This window comes from Puma concolor, chromosome A2, assembly GCF_028749965.1.
Source record: "Puma concolor isolate L17-30 chromosome A2, mPumCon1.1.hap2, whole genome shotgun sequence".
In the NCBI taxonomy this organism is placed as follows: domain Eukaryota; kingdom Metazoa; phylum Chordata; class Mammalia; order Carnivora; family Felidae; genus Puma; species Puma concolor.
The window spans coordinates 172,298,629-172,319,158 of record NC_141668.1 but is presented as its reverse complement, the minus strand read 5'-3'; the positions used below and the strand labels follow the sequence as shown (position 1 = coordinate 172,319,158).

The following is a 20,530-nucleotide window of genomic DNA, read 5'->3' as shown; positions in this document are numbered from 1 at the left end:
AACGTGCAAACACACAGCCCCCGACCTGCTGATCCTTTCAGGTGTCCCATGGGCCCACCCCCAGCCCCAGAAGCCCTTCCCTAGACTGGAAACCCCTTCTGTGCCTGCAGCCTGAGGCCTGGGTGGGGGAGGAGGCGGGAAGGGGACCGCTGTCTTGGGGACAGGAGAGCAGCCCAACCTGGCCAGAAGCTCCTCTCTGCTGAGCCCTTGGGGAAATTCGACAACCCTCTTCCTTTGCAGCCCCTCCCTCCCCAGCTGAGCCCCCAGCTCCTGGCTTCCAAATCCCAGGTCCTGTCTCTCCCTCCTCCCCAAGACAGTTCATGCCACCACCACCCCCTGCACCCGCAGCTCACGCGCATGTCCTGCCTAAACCACCCCCCACCTCCCCCAGAGGCCCCAGTCTCTCACCAAAAGGTCCTGGAACCACCCAGACCCAGACCTGCCTGTCCCTCCCCAACACCAAAAGCAAAAGCCCAAGGGTGCACCTTTTCATCTCGCGCACCTCTCCTGAAACACCCATCAGACCCAGGCTACGCTAGCCCCTCCTCCAGAATAGCGCCCCCCCCCCCCCCCCCCCCCCCCCGTTAAACACGGAGTTACCGTAGCAACTCAGCAATTCCACTCCTGGGTATATGCCCAAGAGCCATGAACATAGTCCACGCAAAAACCTGGACGTATGTGTTCTGAGTGGTCTTCCCCATGATAGCCAAAAAGTGGAAACACCCAAATGTCCACTGACAGTGAGTGGATAAACACGTGCCCACCGCGCACGCGCACGTCCCTCGGCTGCAAGCCGAAGCGAGACATCCACACCTGCTGCCCGTGGGCGCACCCCGAACACACGACGCTCAGGGAGGGAACCAGACACCAGAGCCCACACGGACTGTGAGTCCACATGTGTGAAACGTCCAGAACAGGCTCATCCACGGATGGGAAGGGAGCTCGTGGGGGCCGGGGACTGGGGGAGGGGTGATGGTGACAGGGTACCTTTTGGGGTGGTAGAATGTTCTGGAATTAGGTAGAGGATGGTTGCACATCTCTAAACATGCTAAAAAACAAAACAAAACAAAACACTGAGTGGCACACTTTAAATGGGTGAACTGTGTGCTTTGTGAATTTTCTTAGTTTCTAAAATGAGAGAAAAGCTGGCGAACGGGAGAAGCTGGGATCCGTGGGGCCCACTGCGCACCTGGCTCAGGGCTCGCGTTTGACCACGCCGCGCAGATGCAGCTCGCTTTCGGCCGCCACGATGGGTTGCCCATTCTGCAGGTGGTAGTCGATCAGATGGCTGATGCTCTCAAAGAGCACATCCTTCGTCCGCACCTGTGGGGCCAGAGGCGTCAGCGTCAGCAGCACTGGGAGCTGGAGAGGCCTGCTGACTGGGAATCTGCAACCTCAGGAGCCCGCCCCGTGGGTCTGATGCACGCTCCAGTCTGAGAGCTGCTGCGTCAGAAGCTTCCAGGACTTCAACCACAGAATCAGACTCAAGATTCCAGAGTAAGGTATGCACACGGGCCCCAAAACCACCAGGGTTCTGTGGTCCCCAACAGACCCCTTTTTGGTGGTCCCCAAAAAGTCATGTCCGTGTCCCAAACCCTGGAAGCCGTGGACAGGAACTTGTTTGGAGAAAGTGTCTTTGCAGATGTGTCTTTGATGCAGTTCAAAGACACAGCTGATGGTTAAAAACCACGCAGGCTTCAAAGACGTCAAAACAGATGAACGTAGGGAAAGGGGGTGGGGGGGGGTAGAGGGAAGCAAACCACAAGAGACTCAATGATAGAGAACAAACTGAGGGCTGAGAGAGGGAGGTGGGTGGGGGTGGGCTAGACGGGTGATGGGCACTAAGGAGGGCATTTATTGTGATGAGCACTGGATGTTGCATGTGTTATGAATCACTGAATTACACTCCTGAAGCCAATTTTACTATACATGTGAACTAACTAGAATTTCAGTAAATACTTGATGTCAAAAAATAAAACTTGAATTTGAAAAAGGAACTAAGCTTAGTCTCTTCAAAAAAAATGAGAGAGAGGTGGCTGGGGGCTCAGTCGGTTAAGCATCTGACTTTGGCTCAGGTCATGTTCTCGTGGTCCATGGGTTCGAGCCCCACATTGGAGTCTACACTGACAGTTTGGAGCCTGGAACCTGCTTGGGATTCTCTGTCTCCCTCTCTCTGTGCTCCCCCCCCCTCAATTGTTCCCTCTCCCCTGCTTCTCAAAAATAAATAAACTTTGGGGCGCCTGGGTGACTCAGTCGGTTAAGCGACCGGCTTCGGCTCAGCTCATGATCTCGCAGTTTGTGAGTTTGAGCCCCGGGTCGGGCTCTGTGCTGACAGCTCAGAGCCTGGAGCCTGCTTCAGATTCTGTGTCTCCCTCTCTCACTGCCCCTCCCTGGCTTGCAGTCTCTCTCTCTCTCAAAAATAAATAAACATTAAGAAATTTTTAATAAATAGATGAAAGGAAAGTGTGCATCATGAAGAAATTTACTAACTTGTAGATCCTAGAACTCCTTGCAAATTGACATGTTTATGAGGCTTGAAATACATTATTTAAAAAAAAAACCACTCAGGGGCGCCTGGGTGGCGCAGTCGGTTAAGCGTCCGACTTCAGCCAGGTCACGATCTCGCGGTCCGTGAGTTCGAGCCCGCGTCAGGCTCTGGGCTGATGGCTCAGAGCCTGGAGCCTGTTTCCGATTCTGTGTCTCCCTCTCTCTCTGCCCCTTCCCCGTTCATGCTCTGTCTCTCTCTGTCCCAAAAAAAATAAATAAACGTTGAAAAAAAAATTTTTTTTAAATAAAAAAAAACACTCAAAGACATCATTCTTTGTAAGACACACAGTGATGACATGAGACAAAGATAATATAAAAACGGGGTGGGGGGACAAAACAAGAGACCCATAAATATGGAGAACAAACTGAGAGTTACAGGAGGGGGGATGGGAGGGGGGATGAGCTAAATGGGTAAGGGGCACCAAGGAATCTACTCCTGAAATCATTGTCATACTAAATGCTAACTAACTTGGATGTAAATTTAAAAAAAATAAAAAATAAAATAAATATATCAAAAAAAAAAAAAAGACGCATAGTGATGACAGACTGTAGGGGCAAAAGCGCATCTTATAATTGATCAAATACAGCACTTTGTAACCCCTGAAAGGCCTCGAGGCTATTAAAGGTTTTGTAACCCCTAAAACGCCGTATAGACTGGGAACTCCCTTGTAAACCCTGAAATTCTTCTTAAACGGGAAAATACTTTGTAATTCTAAGTTACCTGGTAAACGGAAACAGAATCTGCTTTGTAACCCTCAAACTACTTTGTTAAACCTAAAGATGCTAAGGCCGTCCATCGGGCCATGCTCCCTGCCCCGGCCCCGCCCCCTGAGGCCCCCTGAGGCCCCCTGAGGCCCCCTGAGGCCCCCTGAGGCCCCCTGAGGCCCCCTGAGGCCCCGGCCCCGCCCCCTGAGGCCCCGGCCCCGCCCCCCTGAGGCCCCGCCCCTCAGGCCCCGCCTCCGGCCCCCGCGCGCCACCTTACCACGCCCTCAGGGTCCACAAGTAGCAGGTGCTTGGGCTGCCCCGCATGCATGCCTGTGAGGACGTACTGCCCGGGATTGGTGACGCTGTCGCGCACCAGGAAGTCCCCGTCGGCTCGAAGCAGCTTCTCTGCGGCCCTTCGGCTCATCTGGCCGTGGTACCAGGGCTCCTGCCGCAGCTGCTCCTCCGTGGGGGCGATGGGGGCCCGGCGGGTGGGGGGGCTGGGCCACTGATCCTCCAGGGGAACGGGCGCTACCGCCGCCCCCGCCCCCGCAGAGCACTCGTGCAGCTTCAGAGCGTCCTCGAAGGGTCCTGGAGGCGAAGATGAAGTGCAGGAGGCGGGGTTGGCAGCTGCCTCCTGCTGGAAAGCGGAGGGGGGTGGCCTGGGCTGGGAGGAAAAAGCTCCAGGTGGTTACCCCCCCACCCAGGACCTGAGCAACATTGAGCACCTAGGGTGCCCCAGACCTTGCCCTAAGGTCACAGTATGTCACTGGCCGTGCGCTGAGTGGGTGTGTGTGTGCTCTGTGTGGTGCCAACCTGGTCACCAGTCACCTTCCTGCCCCTCTAATGGGTTCTATTAGTTATGCAGTATATTTTCACGGATTTGGTTAAATCTATGCAAATGAGGTCAGCGTTTCTTCCTCTCCAATGTTTATGCCTGTTTCACTAATTGCCTGGTGACATCGCCAGCCCCTCTAATACGACACTGCATCTCGGTGGCAGGCGGCAGGCATCCCTTTCTCTTACAGACAAGCTTCTCACAGAAAAGCTTCCTATGATCTGCAGGGGTTTTCTGAGGCTTCCAGCAAGCACCAGTGTGACACTGGACAAGCCACTCGCCCTCTCTGAGCCTGTCTCCTCACTGTAAAGTTGGATGTGGAGCTGTGGAGCAGTATAGATCAGACACCCTGGAAGGCAGAATCCCAGCGCTGACCCCCGCACTCCCACATGCCTTCCACTTTCTCGCCCTTGGGAATCCCTCCTCCCTGACTCCTTCCATGGTCTGGGGGCAGCCAACCCAGCCTCCAGCCACCAGGACGTGTGACCACACAAATCAGAGACAGACCCAGAATTTTCAATGGAAGCCTGGCCAGAGCTGCTGGGCCGCCTGATCACCCCGGGGGGACCACCGGCCTCAGAAGCCCCCACACTGGAGCAGCTCCTTTCCCAGGTGAGGACTGCTGTGGGGAGGCAGCGGGGGCCACGCCTTTGGTCTGGCAACTGCTACACAGTGGGCACTATCAGCCCATGTCCTATTGCGATAAGAAATCCAGTTAGGGGGCCTGGGTGACGGCATGGAACCTGCTTAGGATTCTCTGCCTCCCCCTCTCTCTGCCCCCCGCTCACATGCACACTCTCCAGTTGTCAGATGGTAGGGAAGGGGGCTTGGCAGACTTTGTGAAGGAAGAAATTTCCAGCCGGCTTCCTGGGGCTCTCCCACTAGGGAGGCGTCCCGAGGAAGGGAGATGACCATGCCTGTGGATGACCACGACACTGGCGTGGTTGCAGATAATGACGCTGTTTGGATCGCAAACTTCCCCCGTTAGACTGACCACCCCCTCAGGCTGGGGCATCACAGAGGGAAGAAAGGAATCAAGTGTTCACTCCATCAGTATGTGGTTCGGCCTCCCTCATTAGACTGGGGTCCCCTCGAGGTTGCCTCCCCCACCAGGCTGGGATTCCCAGTGGAAGGGGCTTGGGCCTACTGCCTTGAGCCACAGAGTCACCTGAGGAGGGAGCTAAAAACCCCTTGTCAGACTGGGAGACCCAGAGGTAAGGAGCTACCCCCGCCCCCAAGAGACTAAGGAGTATCATGGAGAACAGGGGCCTGAGCCTCCCCCACCATACTAGCCACTCTTGAACTAGGCATGAACTAGGCCCCTCCCCTCAGACTAGGGACCCCTATAGAGAGGAGGCTGGCTTACTCCCAACAGACTGAAGAGCCCCGGGGAGGGGGGTGGGGGGAGGCCACCAGAGCCTCCCCTATCACACTAGGGAGTCCTGTAGGAAACACTTCCCACCCCACCCTCACCACTTTGCAAAGTCCCAACTGGAGAGGGCTGGGCCTCCCCCATCAGACTACAGGTTGCTAGGGGCATGGCCTCCCCCCTCAGGCTGGCCTGCCCCTACATACGCATGTCGAACAGGTCCTTCTTGGGGCTGTCCTCCGGCTGCAGGGGCTCTGGGGCATCCAGACCCTGTGTGTTGACGTACAGGTGGTCCTCATAGTCTCTGGGGCCCCGTGCATCAGCCTGCACGTAGCCATCCCCTGGTGGGCCTGGGGAGGGTAGGAGGAGTGGAGGGGGCAGCTGGGGGAGCAGCGGACCCCACCTGGGAGCCCCGCCCAAGCCCGCCTCCCTGCCGGATGGAAACTTCACACCCTCTTGCAGAGCCATCTGGAGTGAAAACCCATAAATGTCCAACCAGGGGCTGTGGGGCACTAGAGGGCCACTCTCGGGGAGGGGCCACTGCGACTAGGCAGGACGATGGCAGAAACCCCCATGTTTCTGTTAAATGTCCCCATCTAAAAATTACTAACAACGAGCTGTCCCCCCTGTAATTATGCTATCCACATGACACATAGGTCATGTGTTTCTGTTTCTGTCCTATTGTAGGATTTCCTTTCTTTTCAAGCTTAATTGTAAGTGTGTAACGCATTTGCATGGTTCAAAAGCCACAACCACAGTAAAAATTGTCCTTGGAGGGATTTCTCACTTGGGTCCACTCAGTGCCCCATTCAGATTCTGCTGGATCCTGACCACTTTGCCTCTGCCCTGTTCCCCTGCCCTCACCCCTCCCAGGGTGTTGGGTTTTTGCTGGTCTGACAGGTTCCCAGGTAAATGGCGTCTGGGGGACCTTACTTTTCCCATTTCTCTTATTTTGAGCAAGGCTGAGCTTTTCCCAGGTTCAAAGGGCATTTGTGCGTATTTTTCTCAGAACTGTCTCTTCATTTCCAGACGTCACCACTTTTAATCCTTGGCAGAGAAATAATGATTTTGGCACACTGCGTGGCCAAATCCAGCCCAAGGGCCCTACTGTTTGCAATCCCCATGGTACGCCAACTGCATCCTTAACCTCATGGGCATTGGGCTCACAGGCCAGCTCCACCTGCCCTCTGTGGACAGGGGAAAGTTCGCCACCCTCTCCGTGCCTAACTCTCTTCCTCTGTAAACTAGGGAGAATAGGAGTCTCCTTCATAAGCGGGGCGAGGACCAAAACCGTAGAACAGCGTCTGGCAAACAGATATGATTCAATATGAGTGCTGACCATGTGCCAGGCCTGGATGGCTGATGGGGGCAGAGGGGTTTCAGTGCAGGCTTCCCGGTCTGCCTGGAGGAGGCATGGATTCTCCCAGCCTTTCATGGCCAGGGCCAGGGAAGAGGGAAGAAACTCAGGTTGTAGAATCCGGACAGAGAGAATCCCCAGACACAGGAGCTGGGGCATCGATGTATTGGAAGGAGTTCTTGGCTAGAGAATTAAGAAAGGTATAAAAAGAAGCCTTAACAGTGTGTGCAAAGGCTCAGGGCTGGGAAGTGCCTATGAGCCCTGGAAGTCATGGGTGAGCAGCCCATGTCCCAGACAAACAGCACACAAGGGCCACGTTATAGCTTGGCACCTGGTTCTTTAACCACTGGGTGCTGGCAGTCGACGAGGGTTCTGATGCTTGGCAGCGAAGTGCCCAGATTATCTGGGAAGATCTAAAAAAAAAAAAAAGCCCAGCACAGATGTTAGGCTGTGAGGGGACAGGCGACTACAGCAGGCTGGTGGGCGAACCGACGGGCACCCTCGCTTCGGAGAGCAGCTTAGCGGCCTCCAGTAACGTGACTAACAGGCTCTGACGTCAGCAGCCTCACGGCTCGGCACCCACAGGAGAAACACGGGGCTGCACACCGTGTGTGTGGGGGGGACCCTCGGTGCCCACCAGTAGGGGCTACGTAGGCACGCAAGCTCCAGGAGGCTGACACTGCAGAACCTCAAAGCGACCAAGACGCCCACAGCACGCCTGGAGAGTCACCATGTCTGCGGGTGCCTGTTCTTACCGAGCCCGAAAGGAGACACAGAGGAGCCGGGGGGCTGAGCGCCCCGACGGGGAGCGGAGGGCCAAGGGGGCGCCAGCCTTACGTCACTTCTCATTCTGTGTAACAGGGCAAAGTGCTCGTGGGCCGAACACCCAGTCGATTCGTGAAAGCCAAAGCCCGAAGTGCCGGGTGGTGGGGACACGCGTGATTTTCATCACGAGAGAACAAGGAGCCGCCCTCGGGGGACCGGACCGTGTGGAGACCAGAACCAGCGGAATGGCGAACATCCGTGGCCCTTCGTCACACCGCAGACGCCTCAGCAAGCACCTGGAGTCTACCCAAGTGTCCGTGAGTCGAGTGCAGGCGAGATAAAAGAGACCCTCTGCGCGGGGGGGTCGCGGGCAGCGCGAACAAGAACGGGCACGGGGCGCGTGCTGACGCGGAAGGGACTTCGGGGTGGATTGCTACGTGGGAAAAGCTAGGCGGGAGCGAAGACATAGTGCATGGATTGGGATGCGCTTGAACGTCCGCGGAAAATACTGGAAAAATAACGGAGACTGCTACTGACAGTGGTGGCCTGACTGGGGAGGTGGATAGGCAGACGGGGCCAGGGGGACACCATGACTTCTCACTGAAGGCCTTTCTGTGCTCTGGCATTTTGAACCACGTGAATGCTGTGTCCCTCCCAAAACGCAATGAACCTAGTCTGTACAGAAGAAAGACAAACCAACTAAGAGCGTGGGGGGCGCACAACATCTCGCGGGTGAAAGTGAAGTGGGGCAGAGGAGAGGCACTGGGGGGGGGGGGGGCCTCCCTGAGCCTCCAGGGCATCTACTGTTACCTGAGGGGCCCAGGTCCCACGGCAGACTGCGGGTGTCCCTTCGAGCAGGCGATACGCCCTGAAAAAGAGAGTGAGGGGTCCTTCTGCCACGTGCAAGCCCCTTCCCAGCCCAGCACCCCGCCCTCCCGGAGGGCTGGACCTTCCCAGCCCAACACCCCACCATCCAACACCCTGCCCTCCTGCACGGCTGGAGACCTAAGTCAGATGCTGAGAGGGAAGCTCCGCACCCTGCCAACCCTGCCCCCAGGCCCTGGCTGCTGCATGCTGTTCCCTTCACCTAGACGCCCCTCCCTGCACTGCTCTCCCGGGCAACTGCTATTCACCCGTCAGGGCCCAGCCCAAACACTGCTTCCTTGTGGAAGTCCTCCGACCACAAAGTCAGTCTCCCGGTTGCACATTCTCATCACCTCCCCTGGAAACCCGTCTCGTCTCGGGGCCCTGATTAAACTGCCAATAGAATTCTCTGATCAGTGTCTGAGGGTGGGAGTCACATCTGGAGTAGGGCCAGACCCGTCTGTGCAAGCTGGGGCAGGAAGGAGGGCAAGGAGGGGCAGGGAAGCATGAGATACCCTCCCCCAGGGTCAAGGAGAAGGGGAGCAGAAGGAGAAGCCAGGGTCAGGCCCAAGGAGCCAGTGCCTAGAGATGACCTCCCACCAGCCCTCCCCCACGAGGGCCACAGAGGCTGACCTGGCCGAGGGCGCCGACGGCACAGGGCTGAGTTAGGGCGAGCCTGGAGTCCACCAGCCCACCGAGGGGCGGCTCCTTCCCTGGGATGCTGTTGTAGTAATTGTGTTCCGTTTCCTCCTCGTCCCCCCAGGCCGACTCCTCGGGCCTGGTCAGCCTGGGGACACACAGCAAGAAGGAGCACAGGCAGGGACCTCAGGTCTCAGGGGCAGAGAGAGAGGGAGCTCCTGCCAGGACGCCAAAGCTGCGTGGCTGGAGCTTTGCTCGGTGGGCCGGGCTGAGCCCCTTCCTGCTCTGGGCCAGTGCGCTTTCCTCCTCTGTAAGGTGGGACCTCACACTCTTTCCAGTGCCTTCTAGAAACTGCAGCTGGTCTCCACTCCCTTGCGCCCACCTCTGCCCACCCCACCCCCACCAGGCAGCACACACAGGGTGCCGGTCTGGCACACAGAGCCGGTGCCGCGGGGCCAGGATGGGAGTGCCCTCGGCACCATCTGGCCCTGCAAGGGCCCCTGTAGAAATCGATCAGGCGACTGCGGTTCCTGACAGCCAGACGGGGGAGGCTGTTATCAGTGTTTATCAGGCACGAGGGTGCAGGCAGCAGAGGAGGGCCCCGAGAGCGGACACGACGGACACGTGAGCCCGTGTGGCGCAGGCATGCGGGTGAGGGGCTGAACGGAGGAGAAGCGCACGGCAGCATGTACTCCTGCGGACGCTCCCTATTCCTTAACGTGAGCACGTTTGTATGTCTAACACGTTCACCCGTCCGTCATTTAGTCTGGCAAGTTTCCACCCAGGGAGCTACTAAGTAGCTAAAAGCAGGGCTCAGCAAGTCTGGCCCCCGCCTGCATGCGCGCAGCACCTGCATGCGCGCAGCCTAGGAGCTAAGAATGCTTTCTACTCTTTTAAACCACAAAACTTTTAAGCGATTAGGAGAACATCCAAAGAACAATATTTGGTGACACGTGAAAATTACACGAAATTCCGAATTTAGCGCCTATAAATACAGTTTTGCTGGCAGGCAGCCCATTGATCTTTTCACGTATGGTCCCCAGCCGCTCTTGCTACAATGGCCGAGGCAGGCGTTCTGGCCCAGGAAGCTGAACACACTGACTGGCCCTTTTGCAGAAGCGTTGGCCACACCCGTCCAGGCTGGTGATGACCACAGCCGCTGACTGGCTCCCCTAATCCTCGCCTCAGCCCAGGCGCGGGCTGTTTTCACCCGGGTTTTATAGAGGAGGGTGTGGCGACCGGGCAGTGGAGCCGCGTGCCCACTGGGAGCAGAGAGGGAAGGAGGGACAAGGCGAAGGCCCACACCCGGGGTGGAGATGGTGAGCGCAGGGACTGCGCATCTGGCCTTGGTCAGGTGGCACGATGTCTCTGGGAAGATGTGGAGGACGTGGCCTGGTACCTTTCCGGGGGCAGGACCACCCTGGGGGGGCTGTGCAGGTACTGTTTGAAGCGCAGCTCGAAGGCTTGGCCCACGGTGCTGATGATGCTCTGGGCGAGGCCCTCACAGCACTCCAGGATGTGGCAGGCTGCAGAGGGTCACGGTCACGTAGCATCAGCGTAGCCTCGGCCCACTGGCACAGCAGCCCACAGGGCCCCCGCCCGCCCCCACTGGGACCTCACCTCTCTGGTTGATGGGATCCTTGGCTACGTAGGCCACATAATCAGTCATGTCCTGGGGGAGAGAGAGGACAAGTGGGAGGGCTGGACCTGCCAGGGCCACCCCGGCCTGGTAAGGGGGCAGGGGTGGATGGGCATGGGGCCGTAGGGCACAGACAGGACCAGAAGTCTACCCCCCCAGTCCCTGGCCTTACCGTGTCACCTCCCGACGCAAAGGAGATAGACTGCATGTGGTGGTTGGCAATGACCTGGCGGGAGAGAGACACAGTCATGGGGGGCCACAGTCCTGGGGCCGGGGAAGGGGGCAGGCTCACCAGGCCAGGGCCACAGAGAAGCGACCAGGAAAGGGCTGGAGTCAGAATGGGTACCAGGGTGACCAGGAGAGCAGCTGGATGGGGAACGCCCACCACCCTCACACATGCATACTTCTGACACCCAGACACAGACGCACGGACATGCCCGCAGACGTGCACAGACACACGGACAGCCCACAGATGTGCACAGACGCACAGAAATGCCTGCAGCTGTGCACAGACACGGACACGCCCGTAGACGTGCACAGACACACGGACACGCCCTCCTACACACAGATGCTCACACATGCAGTCACACACACTCAAGCCCATCTTTGCGCCCTCACGCCTGGTGCTCTGGCCCGCGTGTCCACCCAGACACACACCGCGGACGGCGCACTAATCTGGCACAGCCAATGCAGCCATGGAGGCTTGAAGGAGACACAGGAGGGAAGAGCCGGAGGCTCTGTTCTGGCACCAGCGCCCGGGCATCATCATCTGTGTGCTCATTTGCGTGCTCATTTGCACGCTCATTTGCATTTGCTTGCTCATTTGCATGCTTGTTTTTGGTGCACACTTGCAGGCCTGTTTCCGTGTTCATTCGCGTGCTCATTTGCATCCATTTGCCACCTCCCATTGCTGTCCTCGGTGCTCATGTTCCTTCAGGGCCCAGGGAGCAGTGGCCGCCTCACCAGGTGCTCCACAGATGCCCTGCTTGGGCTCCCTCCGCGGTGCCCCCACATCACTGCTCTTCCCAGGCTCACAGTGCTGTCTGGACAAGTCCTAACTCCCCACCACGAACCTCACTGACCTCTCCAGCTCTGTCTCCCCACAGGGTGACCTATGCCTGGGACATCTCTCCTCACCTCCTCCCTTGGAGCCAGCATCACCGCCTCCAGGAAGCCCTTCGTGACACCCCTGCTAGGTTACAGTGCCCTGTGCACACCTACAGCACCCCTTGCCTGGCCTCACAATGCTTTTTAGAATTTGTAATTATTCCCTTATCTGTGCAATATTATTTTGCTGAATTGTTTCCACTAGAAGATTCCTGGCCAGGGCTCTCACCCTCAGCACTGCTGACAATGGGGTGGGGTCCATCTCGGCGGGGGTGTCCTGGGCACTGTGGGGGTCCAGCAGCCTCCCTGCACCCCACCCCTGCACTCGTGCCAACTGTGAGTGCCATGAGGGCAGCTCGGCTCCTGGCTCAGGCGGGGCCTCAGCACATCTCCAGGTGAACACGTTCACACACAGCCCCACACCTGCCATCTCTCCAGCTTTGCCCACGGGACCCTGGACCTGCCCTGCACGGGGGGCTGCTGGGGGCTGAGGACACGGGTGGCGGCACTCACCTGGCGCGTGGCAGGCACGGACAGGTTGAGGCCGTCGGTGGAGATGCTCACAGCGATGCTCATGCCAGCGAAGCGCAGGTTGGTCTTGCCCAGGATGGAGGCTAGCGCCTTGTTCGGGGCCTGGGGACAGGGCAGAGGGCAGTGCTGGGCCTGCAGAGTGGGGAGCCCAGGCACTGGGAAAGGTGGGGCAGCAGAGGGGCTCCAGCTGGGGCAAGATCCAGGAAGGCCACGGCGCCCCCACCCCCGCTCCAACCACACCCACCAGGACCACAAGCCCGTCACCCACCTTCTTCTTCCAGGAGCCCCGGATGCCAGGCACTGCCTCATGGAGCCGGTTGATGGCTTCCCTGTGTGAGGGGTTGTAGGAGGAGGCTTAGTGAACTCAGAGGGGGGCTTGGGGAGGGGGTAGGAGCTCAGGGAGTGTGGGGGGCAGAAGCCATGGGCAGAGAAAGTACTTGGATCCTGAGCTGGGAAGGGGCTCACAGGAGGGAGGGAAGCGGGTACCTGGAGAGAGGAGGGAGGAACAGAGCCATGGACCGGGGGCTCTCAGCCCCCAACCCGTTTGTACCTGGCAGATACCCATGCACATACCGACCTCAGCTCTTGCCCTCTGGGGCTTCCTTCTCAGTGATTAACACATCCCTGGGCCATGGCCCAACTCCAAACCACAGGGGTGAGATTCAGGGGAGCCAACGACATAGGGCCTCAGCCTGGACCCCAAGTGTCATGCGGCCACAGGCCAGCCAAGATCCCCAGCTGTGGCATGAGAGCGTGACCTCTGCTCTGGGCTCGCCAGACTAAGAGACAGACCTCTGTGAAACCGCTAGCCCCGGGGAGGACTGGGACTTCACGGGCCCTGAAGGTCAGAGGGACCGTGCTGGGCCCCAAGTGGCCGGGGCCCTCACACCTGGCAGGCGCGAAGGCGAAAAGGCGCGGCGGGAAAGGTCTTGCTGCTCAAACAGCGAGATGTGGAGACACCACACAGCCCGACACCCCACCTTCCATCCCAGGAGACATGAAAACACACGTGCACACAAAACCTGTGCACGCGTGTTCACAGCAGCACGAGTCACAACAATCACCAAAAGGTCGAAGCCACCCAAGTGTCCATTGACAGGTTGACAGACAATGCGTCCACCGTGCAGGCAAAGGTCCACAGAGGAACGTGTCCATCGCGCACGCGCACATCACGCAGGTGTGTCCACCGCGCATGCGCACATCCACAGACAAACGTGACCACCGCGCACGCACGTGTCACTCAGGTACATCCACCGCGCACGCGCACGTCCACAGATGAACGTGTCCACCCCGCACGCGGACACCCCTCCACCGCGCACGCGCACATCACTCAGCCGGGAGCAGGCGTGAGAGGCACCCGCACCCGCCGCCCCGCGGGCAGACCCTGGACACACGACGCCCAGGGAAGGAACCAGACACGAGAGGCCACAGGGGGTGTGAGTCCGCGTCTGGGAAACGTCCAGAACAGGCACACCTCTGTGAAGAAACCAAAACACATCGCGTTGTGGACTTTAAGTGCGTGAATTGTTTGATGTGTGAATTACAACTCAGTAGAGTGTTTTTATGTCTACAGTGAATGGCCTGTTTTCACATGCAGAAAGACATCGATCCTGGGACGCCTGGGTGGCCGGGCTCAGGTCATGATCTCACAGGGGTCCATGCGTTCGAGCCCCGCGTGGGGCTCCGTGCTGACAGCTGGCAGCCCTGCCCCTCCCCCACTCATGCTCTGTCTCTCTCTCTCTCTCTCTCTCTCTCTCTCAAAATAAATAAATAAATAAATAAATAAAACATTAAAAAACAAAATGGACGTGGATCCCTAAGCCTCTTCATGACTCATTCCTGGCAGCTCAGAGCATCACGAGATCGATGTGCTTTGCACCAAAAAAAGCAGGGACAACGGAGGTGCCACCCAGAACCAGCTCCTAGCCCCTTCCAGGCCTGACCTGAGTCCTAGCCGGACACCAGCCAGCACCCGCGGGTCCAGCACGCCTGTGGAATTCGCACACGGCAAGGCGCCAGGTGTCATATCTATTAGAATCCGGGGTCTGGGGAGCAGAGACAACTGGACGGCAGGACAGAGCTGGAACTCAGCTTATGCCCCGCCACAAGGCCATTCTCAGTCCCGCCACACTGTTCTCCAAGCTGTGAGGCAGGAGGGAATGTCACTGCGCAGACTGTCTGAGCGGCTACTGCCACCTCTCCAAAGCCTCACGTCAGCCCTCCCTCCGCTGCCCCGAGGCCCTGGCCCCACAGCAGCCGGTCTCAAAGGCTCACCTGGTCACCTGGGTGCGAGTGTTAAAATCCAGAGAGCGCATGGAGCGGAGGACTTCGATGCAGCCCATGTACTAAGAGAAGAGAGAAGAAGCAATTAGCAGGCAGGCCCTAAGCACGAGCCCAGCACAGCCTGGGTCAGGTGACAAGTGAATCCAAGCCCTCCCTGCAGCGAGCTCTTCACCCTCATCCCCAGCCCCGTCCTCAGCAATGTCCAGCTTTGCTGCCTCAGGGCCTTTGCACCTGCTGTGCCCCTGCTGCTCCCTTTCCCCATCTTCGTGTGCACTGGTTCCTTCCCCATCTCCAGGCTCAGTGTCACCTCCTCAGAGAGAACCCCCTTCCCTGATGCTAAGCAAGTTGTTCCACGGAAGCTGGTTGACCCCCAGGCTCAGTCTCGCTTTGGCTTAACCATCAGCTGCTTGTTCTCCCTTCCTGTTGCATTAGAGTGTGAGCCCAGGAAGACCAGGATGGTGATGCTCCTGTCACTACTGTAGCCCCAGAACCCAGCACAGGGCCTGCAAGCAGACTGGGAGGAAACCATCTGGCCTGTGAAACCCAGCGCATTGACCATCTGGCCCTTTACAGGGAAAGTTTGCTAACTCCTGCCTAGGCCACCATGTCCACTGAAAGGTAGTTCAGAACCTCCAAGAGACAATGCAGAGGGACAGAGGAGTTAGAAACAGTCAGCAGAGCTCCCAGGGAGGGGGAGCGGGGACCAGACTAGGGCCACAAGCCTCTTTCCAGCTAGTGCCTGTGTGCTGGGGGGCATCTGGCACAGCATCTCGAGGGCCACATGGCAGCAGCACCTGTCCTGTGATTCCCTGTCTGTGCAACGTCCAGACAAGTAAATCCACAGACACAGAGAGGGTTGGCAGGTGCCAGCAGTTAGGGGAGGGGAGGGGATGATGGCTAATGAGGACAGGTTTCTTCTAGGGTGACGGAATGTCCTGGAACCAGATAATGGTGATGGTTGCACCACCTTGCGAATGTACTAAATACTATTACGCTTTGTACGCTTTAAAATGGTTAATGGTCGGGGTGCCTGGGTGGCTCAGTCAGTTAAGCGTCCGACTTCAGCTCAGGCCATGATCTCGCGGTTTGTGAGTTCGAGCCCCATGACGGGCTCTGTGCTGAAGGCTCAGAGTCCGGAGCCTGCTTCAGATTCTGTGTCTTCCTCTCTCTCTGCCCCTCCCCCACTTGTACTCTCCCTCTCAGAAATAAACATTAAAAATTGTTTAAATAAAATAAAATGTTAATTTTGTCAACTTTACCTCAATTTTTTAAAAATCATAGATGCCCATACATTTTGACCTTGAAACTCCATTTTTAGGACTTTAGCCCACACATACATCAGCCCAGGGACTGCCACTGTGTTCACAAGTCACTGTGTGGGGTGGCCCATGCTCTGCCCGCTCCACGGGGCTCCGAGCACAGGACTACAGGGAGACAGGTGGACAGGTGCTTGGTGCCCCCATGGATCCGCGCTTACCCACTCCCTTTGCCCTTGGGCCCCCCCTGGTGCTGGCACCAGGGGCTGGCTCCCTACACCTGGCCCTCTTCTGTGTCTCCTGCCTCAGTCTCCCCTCAGGGAGAGCTTTTGCACACGCACCCCCTTGCTGCTGGACCTGTAGAACTGAACAAATCAGCAAGAAATTAGAGACACCCTAAAACAACACATTTGGGCTTGTGCGATCCAATACATGACTGCAGGCCAACTGGAATTCCCACTAAACAATGAATATTTCTTAGTGTAAGTATGCCCCAAATAGTGCAGGGGACATACTTACGCCAAAAATTATTGGTATTCGTTGGAACTTTAAATTTAACTGGGGGCCCTGTATGCTTGCTAAATCTAAACAAATCGTTCTTGAAATGGAAGAGTATGCATTTGTAAAAAGAGACAAGAATTGTTTACTTACAAGAAATTATCTCCAAGGTATATTATTTTTTTTTAATTTTTTTTTCCAACGTTTATTTATTTTTAGGACAGAGAGAGACAGAGCATGAACAGGGGAGGGGCAGAGAGAGAGGGAGACACAGAATCGGAAACAGGCTCCAGGCTCTGAGCCATCAGCCCAAGGCCTGACGCGGGGCTCGAACTCCCGGACCGCGAGATCGTGACCTGGCTGAAGTCGGACGCTTAACCGACTGCGCCACCCAGGCGCCCCTCTCCAAGGTATATTATTAAACAGCAGGAACAAGGTGCAGAATAGAGGTCATGGTGAGCCACGATTCCCTCGGACAAGGGGTCAAGGGGGAAGATGTGCACACATGTGAGTATACACAGTGCGAGTAGATGAGTAATTCTAGCAGATTCTAGCATGGTAAAGTGGTTGTTTCCAGGGGAGAAACGCATGCTGTTGGCAGACTGAAACTATGCTCACAAGACGTCCCTCACCCCATTCCCTCCTCCCCTCCCCGTCCCTACCCACCCCCATCCCTCCCTCTGTCCCTCCCCCTATCCAGGCCCTTGTATGTCAGGAAAGATGACACAGGTCACGAATGGCATGTCAGGAAAGGTGACGCAGCCAAGGCCTAAAACGCCCTTGTGCCCTGGAGCTTGTCCCCTCACTAGTCCCAGGTCCCTGAGACCCTGCTAGGCCAGCCTGCTCTGTGAGAACAGACACGTCCCCATCCCTATCATCCCAGCTGACACTGGCCAGCTGCCATGGGAATGAAGAGATCGGCTCAAGCTGACCCACAAAACCACAAAAAAATAACGTTTGTTGTCCTGCACTAGACTGTGGGATGATTTGCTACACAGCGACTGCTACCTGAGGTAGTGACCAGAAGACAAGGGGCAAGGCAAGCAAAGACCCAGGCAAAGGGAATGGCCACTACAAGGCCCACGCGTGAGAACAAGTTTGAAGAGGCTGCAGGCTCACTCCAGTGTAGCTAGAGCAGAGCACAAAGAGCTAAGAAGGATAGCAGGATCTGGGCAAGAAGGCTGCAGAGCCCTGGGGCTATGCTGAAGGTCTGGGTTTCATGCTGGGCAAGCTGGGGAGGCATGGGAGAGTTTTAAGTAGGGAAGTGAACAGATCTGTTTCACCTTCTCTTGGGTGGATGGATGGATGGATGGATGGATGGTGGATGGATGCATGAAAGGGTGACGGATGGACAGATGGATGGATGAGTGAACAAATGGATAATGGATGGGTGGAAGGGAAGATGGCCGGCTGGCTGGCTGGCTGGCTGGCTGGCTGATGGATGGATGGATGAACAGGTAGACCGATGGACGGATGGACAGATGGACAGATGGATGGGCACGGCCTATATGCCAGGCATGTGTTACACACAGGGGACCTCAAAGGGAATTTGCTGTGGTTGCTGCTCCGAGGAGTGGATCTGCACACTGAGAGGACAGCTTTGGTGGGTTTCGGTGTTCTAGGCCCAGGTTCTGATTCCCATACCACCTAATTCCCTAGACTCACCTAATTCATGCCAGCCCTCCCTAGCTGTGAGGCTGAAGTCCTCCAGTGTGCCCCCGGCCCTTCCTTAGATGAAGGGAAGGGGGAGCTCACACAAGAGGGGATACAAAGGGGCCACCCTGGGACAGATCCCTACAGGGCCAGGCGGGCGAGGCCAGCAGAGAGGTGAGCCCCCCCACACTGATGGATCACAACCCACTTATCACACAAGCATGCTGCACACATTACTTCTCTTAATGACAGCACTCACGTCCCCGTGCTGGAATGACCCCTGTTAGGTGGAATGGCCACTCTCAGGAAACAGAGGCCCAATGAGGCTCAGTAAAAGTCATAAGCTGGTAGGTGCAGATGCGGGGTTTGAACCCATGCCCTTAGGCTCTGGAGTCTCCCCACTGCACAACAGGAAGGAGTGGGGACTGGGCTAAACTGCATATTCCATAGCCAGAGGGCCCAGTGCTGCCAGACACCTGAGTCTTCTTTAAAGAGACAAGAAATCCAAGACTTTGGAGCCAGAGCAGGCGCCAGGCTCTGAGCTGTGAGCACAGAGCCCGACGCGGGGCTCAAACTCACGGACCGGGAGATCGTGAGCTGAGCTGACGTCAGACACTTAACCGACTGAACCCCCAGGTGCCCCTTCCCACTGCCTTCTCTTTAAAAGTAAAAATTCAGGGGTGCCTGGGGGGCTAAGCCTCTGACTTCGGCCCAGGTCATGATCTTACAGGTCGTGAGTTCGAGGTCAGGGTCAGGCCCGTGCTCACAGCTCAGAGCCTGGAGCCTGCTTCAGATTCTGTGTCTCCCTCTCTCTCTGCCCCTGCCCCACTCGTCCTGTGTCCCCTTCTCTCAAAAAATAAATACACATTAAAACAAACATAAAGACAAGGCCGTGGGAGAAGATCCGAGGTCAAATTCAGCCTTGGGTCTGCCAGCGAGTGTGACCTCTGTTCTAGAAGCCCAAACTCACCGAACGTCAGCCGTGGTGTGTTGGAGGCTGGCCCCCTGAAGGTGGACACACGTGCTCACCCCCGGAGCCTGTGGATGGGATGGGCCCCAAATCCAAGACAAGTGTCCCAGTAAGACACAGGCAGAGGGAGGTGTGTGAGGCTGGAGGTGGAGTGTGGAGAATTTGAGAGGCCGGCACCTCCAGAATCCGGGAGAGCCGGGACAGGTGCTTCCCTCCGGGCCTCAGAAGCAACCAGCCTGCCCGGCTGGGTCTCAGACCCCGAGCCCCGGGACCAGGAGAGAACACTCTTGTGTTTTAAGCTGCCTCGTTTGTGCTAATGTGTTGCAGCCGCCCCAGGACACTAACACGGAAGGTCAGGACACCCCTGAATGGCCCTGCGTCCCACCTGCTCCTGTGCACGTGCAAAACCAGGGCAGCCCAGAGCCCACCCCAGGACGCCACAGGGAAGGGGTGATTTACCAGTGGGGGAACTGAGGCCCAGAAGGGGACGGGGCCAAGCTCCCACCGCCCTCATCTACCTCCTCAAGTCGTGCCACACGGCACATACTATTGTTCGCTTAACATTTCATTTTAAATAAATTCCAATTATAAACATAACTGGGTTTTTCAAGGAAATGGCAGGAAATGACTCAAATTTTCATCAATGGATGAACAAATCGATACGACGCGTCCCCCGAGCACACAAACGTCCCTCGGCCACGAGCAGGAGTGAGGCGCCCGCCCCCGCCGCCCCGCGGACGGACCCGAACACGCGACGCTCAGGGAGGGAACCCGACAGGAGAGGCCACACGGGGTGTGAGTCCGCGTGTGTGAAACGTCCAGAACAGGCTCATCCACGGACGGGAGGGGGGCTCGTGGGGGCCGGGGGAGGGGAAGGGGAGTGAGGGTGAATGCTAATGGGGACAGGGCTTCCTTTCAGGGTGAGGAATGTCCTAGGATTAGATCATGGTGAGGGTTTCACAACTGTATAAATGTACTAAAAATCTGAACTGTACAATTTAAGCTGGCACATTTTATGGTACTGAATTATATCTTTTTTTTTTTTTTTTTAGCTTATATGAGGAAGAGAGGAGACCGCCTTCTGCACCATCAGACTCCGGTTTGATGCGCAACAGTGTTTTCCTAACGGCCACTGAAGTAAACATCATTACCGGAACGGGAAGCGTCCATCCAGGCAAGAGCTGTCGATTTCTGCTACGACAAATCAGTGGGAGCGTGCTGGGAACCAGGCTGTCTGCACAGCCTCTCAACCCCCCTCCCCAGAAAGGTTCTAGAACAGACAAAACCAAACTATGGTGGTGGGGGTGGGAGGCTGCAGGCCCCTGGGGGGACGCGCGGGCACATCTGATTTGGTGTTGCTGCACTACAGGTGCCCAAGCAGACACGATGAGCTTGACACGCCCTCACACGCTTTATGCTTGTCACCCTTAAGTTTTAAAGGTCGGATTAAAAAAACAAAAAAAAAAACAAACACACACACTACATCCCCGCAGACACTTGCTAATTACAAAG

General features: G+C 56.9%; 1 protein-coding gene across 4 annotated transcripts in view; it reads right to left on the bottom strand.

Moving 5' to 3' along the window:
- The window catches only part of SHC2 (SHC adaptor protein 2), a 30,684-nt gene that overhangs the window by 4,480 nt on the left and 5,674 nt on the right, over positions 1-20,530 (bottom strand). The window contains exons 2-13 of one of the 4 annotated variants that reach the window (XR_015248630.1): positions 14,633-14,703; positions 12,627-12,687; positions 12,341-12,490; positions 10,893-10,946; positions 10,702-10,753; positions 10,481-10,607; positions 9,076-9,229; positions 8,389-8,446; positions 5,663-5,806; positions 3,530-3,840; positions 1,190-1,323; positions 988-1,048 (exon numbers count right to left, since the gene is read on the bottom strand). Coding sequence is in view for 3 of the 4 variants with exons in the window: in XM_086699795.1 (XP_086555921.1) it covers positions 1,195-1,323; positions 3,530-3,840; positions 5,663-5,806; positions 8,389-8,446; positions 9,076-9,229; positions 10,481-10,607; positions 10,702-10,753; positions 10,893-10,946; positions 12,341-12,490; positions 12,627-12,687; positions 14,633-14,703 (1,311 nt within the window). In the remaining variant the exon portion in view is untranslated. Of the gene's footprint in view, positions 1-987; positions 1,049-1,189; positions 1,324-3,529; positions 3,841-4,599; positions 5,005-5,662; positions 5,807-8,388; positions 8,447-9,075; positions 9,230-10,480; positions 10,608-10,701; positions 10,754-10,892; positions 10,947-12,340; positions 12,491-12,626; positions 12,688-14,632; positions 14,704-20,530 lie in introns of those variants that run through there. The other 3 variants (XM_086699795.1, XM_086699796.1, XM_086699797.1) reach the window with 3 other exon arrangements.